This window comes from Meles meles, unplaced genomic scaffold, assembly GCF_922984935.1.
Source record: "Meles meles unplaced genomic scaffold, mMelMel3.1 paternal haplotype, whole genome shotgun sequence".
Classification (NCBI taxonomy): Eukaryota; Metazoa; Chordata; class Mammalia; order Carnivora; family Mustelidae; genus Meles; species Meles meles.
This window is the reverse complement of record NW_025721438.1, coordinates 1-6,748: the sequence shown is the minus strand read 5'-3', so window position 1 is coordinate 6,748 and position 6,748 is coordinate 1. Positions and strand designations below refer to the sequence as shown.

General features: G+C 44.0%; 1 protein-coding gene across 1 annotated transcript; it reads right to left on the bottom strand.

Moving 5' to 3' along the window:
* Positions 1-258: 258 nt before the first annotated feature.
* LOC123936381 (translation initiation factor IF-2-like) lies at positions 259-4,544 on the bottom strand (the record flags this gene model as incomplete). Its single annotated transcript, XM_045996968.1, has 2 exons — positions 259-356; positions 3,683-4,544. Coding segments are annotated over 2 exons (960 nt in total), but the record flags the coding sequence as incomplete, so codon positions are not given.
* Positions 4,545-6,748: the final 2,204 nt, after the last annotated feature.

Genomic DNA, 6,748 nt, shown 5'->3' with positions numbered 1-6,748 from the left:
TTGAATGGCCTACAATACCTACTGGTTGTCTATTGGAGACAAGGAAGAAAGTAGAAGATCTAGCCCTTATTTTCAATGAAGTGATGGTATCTCTAAACCTCCTCCTTTTAATCTGAAAACCATACATCTTTCCCTAACAGTCTTTGTCTCTTCAAGCCATCGAAGAGGTCTAATTGAATTGGTAGGCTGTCAGCTCTTTTAATAACCAATATCTATACAATCAAATTAGTGATTAAAGTGGGTTGGTATCCTGGATACCTAGAAACTCATGGTCAAGAAGAGGCTATTCTCTTCAGCCCGTGCTATTTTAGACTGGGATATAGAAAATGCACTGGCCCACTCAGCCTCCTGCTTCTCTGACTGCACGTGTTCCATACAAATAAATGAAAATGGGGTCACTGTTCTCCTGTGTCAGGACATGGTCAGCATCAGTAAGAATACCACCCGGCAGGCCTGCAACATCTAGTGAGTTCCTATTGCAGCCCTGCGTTCTCTGCTAGGTCAGGTGGCAGTTGGCAGAAAAACTAGTATTTTCAAAGTTCATTTGCTACTTAAAAATCACAGAACTCCATTAAGTACAGAAGAATAGTCTGCTGCTTTAGAGAGTATTTCATACAGTTTTGAGATTGCTGGTCTTCTAGGCAGGAAAATCTCTGATTTCAGGACTGGAGTGTATAGGAAGTTGTTGCCAAATCCAACTTGGTTCTGTGGTTTCCAAATTTTGAGATGTGAAAAGGACTTTGTGTTTAGTGATGGCAGGTCTCGTGTGTCTTATTCCCCTTAGTGACCAACATCTAGCAGACTTAAATAAGCAGTTCTTGAGTAAATGAACAAATAAGTTAGCAGTGGATTCCTTAATGTCAGTGGCAAATTCATTTTGAAGAGTTTTTCTTGGCCTATTGTGGGTAAAAGCCTAACAAAAGATGCAGTTGACAGTAATTCTTTTAAGATGCAGCCAAATTTTGCTTGAGCAAAACCAGCATATGAAAAAATCTGGGTTCACAAAACAAATATATTGTAAATTAAAAGGTGATTATATGCTTCACAATTACATGGAAATATATCCTAATCCAGAAGGTTCCTAAATGCTGGCTCATTATCTTTTCTTAGGTTCATGATGAAATAACAAAAATCAGCTCACTGTATTATTTTTCATAAGACTAAATTAATCAATTAAAAAACTATCCTTGGGGCACCTGGGTGGCTCAGTCCGTTAGGCGTCTGCCTTCAGCTTGGTAGTGATCCTGGGATCCCGGGATCCCGGGTCCCGGGACTGAGCCCCACATGGGGCTCCTTGCTCAGCGGGGAGCCTTCTTCTACCCTGCCTGCCATTCACCCTGCTTGTGCTTGGTCTGAGTCTGTCTTTCTTGCTCTGTGTCAAATAAATAAATAAAATCCTTATTTTTTTTAAAAAAAAGTCTTTTATTCAAAAATTACCTTCTCTTGTTTCCATGGTTAAAATACTTTTTTAAAAAAAACAAGATAACGAGGCTAGTCTATGCTAATTATTCTTTTTAATGCTCTTACTTGCCAAAATAAAGTTGCCAACCGTGTATTAGTTCCCCAGTTTTTTGAAAAATGTTTTATTGGTCTGAGAAATCCAAATGTTGGAAACTGACTTAGTTTTAAAATAAGATTCATTTATAAAGGATACAAGTATTTAAAAAAATACATATTGAATGAAGGAGAATAGATAGTATACCCTTGGCCTTAATTACCCATTATAATAATAGCCAATGGGTGTTGAGTGGCTACTCCGTGGAGAGCGCTGCTCTTCGGGCTTTTAAAAATGTGTCCATCATCTAAATTTCACAGTAGCCCAAGAAAGAAGTATTATTTTTTTCCCCATTTTACAAATGAGGCCTCTGCTCCAAAAGACACAAAATATAGCTAGTAAACTGATAAGAGCTGGCTCTAGAAATGATGGTCTTTTATTACAAGGAAACTGGGCCATACGATAATGCAACCAATAGAAAAATATTCAGTTGTTATTATACTCTAATGATTATGGAAATGAAGATCCAATCAGCATACAGATTATAAACTCCTACCCAAGACTCCTACTATCTTATATTTAAATCAGAGCCCTTCCCAATCTTACCTTATCAACCCCAATTCTTGGTGACCTATTTTTAGCTTCAGTATCTAGAGAGGTATTGCTTCAAGCAATATCCTTATTTCTTAAACTCAAATTTTAGTTAGCAAATACCAGAAAACAAAGCAAGAAAAAAAGTAGTCGTCAACCAAATAGGGGATGAAAGCACAACATTCCTAACTTTGGTCATCATGATTAAGTTAACTTGGGCCAAATTCAACCTTATCGCACACACACAAAAAGAATATTTGTTTACTTACTTTAAGAGTATAAAACTCCAGCTTCCAAATGTAATGAAAAAGTATTAACACCCTATCTTCTTAAAAGGCATTAAAAAGTATTACAATAAATAAAGTATTAAAACCTCAACTTCCACATGCAGCTATCCATCCCAACAATAGGTTCTTATTTAAAAGATTACAGACTTCAGTGAGAACTCACATATTTTTTTGTAGGGTCAGAAGTCCAAATATATTATCAATTCAGCGGAGAGGTAAATTGGGAAGTAAAATTCATAATAGCTAAAAAGATAAAAGGCAAAACTGATGAATCCAACTAGATCTTTTGGCTACAATGACAAAAATAAAACAAAACCTCCAAAATTACATCAAACTGGAATCAAAGACAGTAATTTTGGCTTTCAAAACCGACAACACTCTTGGTAAAGGTAAAATGATTTGGCAGGTTAAAGACAGGTTTCTATCACCCTATCCTCTATTTTTCAGCACTTACCAAAATATTGCACTACATGAAGGGAGCTGTCATTTTACTTCAATGATAACGAAAAAGAGATTTTAACGCTAGTAAGTCCTGGGTTCCCCTAGGAAAGATCAATGAATCAAGAGATCTTAGGGCTTCTGCAGTTTAAGGAAATTTTGTGGATTAACATCTCCACCCCTCAGTCCTGAGAGGATTGTGCACATCCGATCCGACAACCTCGTATACATACAGTACGCTAATTTCTAACAACAGCAGGTAACTCCTGCACAAACTCTTCTTTCCACTTTCCGGCTTCTGCTCAAGTAACCCTCCCTAGTTCACCTGCCCTAGAAAAGCACAGAACCAGTTCTAGGACTTAGTTATCCACCTAGCTTCCCTAAGCTCCTCCCCGAGACTGTCCTCCTCCTGGCCCAGCCCCGAGCCCGGCCCCGGCCCCGGGCCGGGCCCCTCGGCCAAGCCCGGCCTGACCCCACCCGGCCCAGCCCAGGAAGACCCAGCCCACTACTGTCCCGCTCCGGCTCTCTGAACTTCCCCGCCCACCCCGTCCACGTGATCAGGGTCCCACCCACCCCTCCCACCCTCCGCGCTCCACCAATCAGCAACCACCTCCGCCCATAGCTTCCCCTCCTACGCTCCCCTTTCAAAAAGGCAGCTTTCTCCTCCCGCCTTCAGCCCCGCCCCTTTCCCACCTCTCCGCCCTGCTGGTTCCTCCCACTCCCTAACTCCTCATTCCCCTCCTCCCCTCCTGTTGACCCCTCCCGCTCCCAAGCTTCGCCCCGCCCCACCCGGGGCAGCGCGCTCTCCCTCCTCTCGCGAGATCTGAGCGTCCCCGCCGCGGCCGCTTGCTTCCCCCTCCCGTCCTCCCACCCCCCTCCCCCCAATCTCTCCACTCTCCGGCTCTCCTCCCTTCCTCCTCCCCCCTCCACCCTCTGGGCCGGATCTCGTCTCGCTGAGGCGGAGGAGGAGAAGGAGGAGGAGGACGTTCGGCCTGCGCAGTGAGATGTTTGTCCGTCGCCGCCGCCGCCGCCATCGCGGAGGAGCGCGATAAAGGGAGCCGAGCCGGGCGTGAGGGGGACCCCGCGGAGCCGCCGCGCCAGCGCAGCCCCCCAGCCGAGCCCGAGCCGCCGGAGCCCGAGCCGCTGCCGCCCCCGCCGCGGCCGCCCAGCGGCCGGCCAGCTCCCCAGCCCAGCCCGGGGGCCGCGCCGCCGCCGCCCCCAGCGTAGCCCCTCGCCTGCCCGCCCGCCTTAAATGTGACACCGGCGCCTCGGAGTGCGACCCGAAGCCGCCGCCGGGGAGGGGACGAGCACCATGTCGAATCTGAGCAAAGGCACGGGCAGCCGGAAGGACACCAAGATGCGGATCCGGGCCTTTCCGGTGAGTCTCTCCTCGGCGCTTGGGACCCCAGGGCCGGGGACCCGGCGGAGAGCCGCACGCGAGGCCCGGGCTGAACTCCCCCAACAGGCCGCAGGCCCGGCCTCCCCTCCCCCACGCCGCCGGCCGCGGGGCGCGAGCCTTCCCGGCAACGGGGCGGCTCGGGGCCCCGGCGCGGCCGCCCTCCTGCTCCGGAGCCCGGCGCCGCGCACCCGCCCGGGAGCTGCTCCTCCGGCCAACCAGCGGGCGTCGGCTGCGGCCAGGGCCCCTTGGCTGGTCCCAGCACCTTCGCACATTCCTGGGGTATAGGCCCAGCCCCTAGTATTCCTCTCCCTGCTCCCTTCCCGGGACCACCAGACTGCAGGGACGAGGACTGTGGAAGTCCTCCGTGTATGGGGCGTGTGTGTAACTTTTCACGTGTGGTCTCTCTGCAGTTTGAAAAATAACCTGGCCCAAAGGTGGCCAGTCAGACCTTTAGGATGATGAAGGCGACTGTCCTCTCCCTCTCTCTTCCCGTCCTCAGAAAAGGGTTTTGCCACCAGTCTACACGCAGTGGTCCCTGTAATGCTCAATAGTAACGTACTAACATCAGCTGTAATTATAGCCTCTTTCATCCACAGGCTTCCAAAGCACTTTACAAACTCTCTTGTGCAGGAATTGCCCCGCCACTCGAAGGAGGGTCAAGGGGAAGCAAGAGAAAACACATTGGACAATTGTTTCTCCATTTCTTAGCCATGGAAGCCCAAAAGAACGAGTCGTCACTACCCCGAGTTGCTCTACTCTATAGATTTTAGTGACAGCAAACGTGTTCTGTTTAGAAACTTTCTTTTTCAGCATTACGTTGAGTCATATGGTTGAAGTATTAAGCATGTAGAGTATAACTTTGGATGCCATACCAGATTCAGATAGCCAATGGCAAGCAATTAAACTGTTGTAACAGAACTGGACATACTTGCTCACGTCGCTACAGTAACAGGTATACGTCAAGATAGACAAACTAGCAATTGAACTGAAGATTTTAGAACAGTAAAACTAGAGAAAGATCTTGAGTGTTTTAGGATCATAAACATACCTTGTGAAGCGGGAGAATGGGGTTTGAATTCACTTTTTAAAGCATGCTTTTTCAGAAGTGTAATTTGCCCTGAGGCAAGACTTATTAATACCAAAGGGAACTAATGAAATCGATTAGCTTGTTTTCCCTTGTAATGAAGTGAGCTGGGTTTATGAATTTTTGGGTAATGTTAGCTTTACTGCTAAGTCAGTTGTGAACATTTTGAGCAGAATTTAGAATTGCTAAGAATTTTAAATAGTTTTATACAAGGTTTCTAGGGAAAGTTTGCCATTTTTGAAATCTGAGTTCTTCTAATTGAGGTTTATTACGAAAATGTGGAATAGCTCACATATGACATTAACTCAGTTTTGTTAATATTGTGATTAACCAGTTGTACCTTTAAATGTGACCAGCTTTGTCATCTCTTTAGGTTTACCTGTTCCCCCTGGTCTTCATTCCCTCATTCATTCAATAAATACAGAGTACTGTGTGCCAGGCACCGTTTTAAGAGCTTGAAATAAGTACTGCTTGAAGATCAAGATCCCTTCTTTCTGGATATTGTGTATTATTGGAAGAGACAGGAGAGAATTGCGTTATTCCTTTAGTGAAAGAGTATAATGTATAATAGATTAGCACCCAGTGCTGAAACCGATTTTTTTAAAAGTAGTGTTTATGGTTATGAGCTAATTTGGACCTTTTCTGTTCATAACTTGTTGCCATCTAAAATTTTCTAAAATCTTTTAATGAAGTTTATAAATGATTTGTGTTTGATACTCAGTTTAATGTCTGCTAATTTTTTAAAAGCATAGTTTTTCATTTTGTGAGTAGTAATCTTTATAAGTAGTTTCCACTGAAAAGAACCTTTATACTTTTTAATATAAAAATGTTTAAGTCCTAGTTCCTTGAGCCCTCATTAAGAATAGATACATGCCTCAGTGGTATGATATTTCATGACTTAACTCTTTGGTAAATGTTTGAGTACCTTATAGACATTTCAAAATTTCTTTTTTCTTCCAGGTTAGCAGTCTTCTAGTAGTAAATGTGTAGTATTCTGTAAAGAAAAAAGTGTTTATGTGTGTACATATGTACATTATTTACAGCTATAGTATTTGCATTAATCTTTGGACATATTGTAGGTACTATAGTTGAAGAAAATTGTAGTTTAACCAAAGGTCTCAGGTGCTCATTTCAGATTCTGTTTTATAAAATTGAGGTGTAAAAAGTGTAAAAATATGTTTTGTAAAAAATATAAAAATATGTTTGTTCTCATTGCAAAGTAGAGTGGTAAGTGAACTTAGAGGTTATTTTATAGATGTGTAAGCCTATTCCACATATAGTCCCATCTGTAAAATCAGGCTCTTTTTAGTGTCTTGAATGCATATTGTAAGTGTGCCTTCATCATTGTTCACAAGAGTAAAAGGTCTAACACAATTTTATGCACAATTTTAAGTAGAACTTTTCATAAGGTTTTAAGAGAAATTACTTATTTTTAAGATGGAAAACAATAGGGA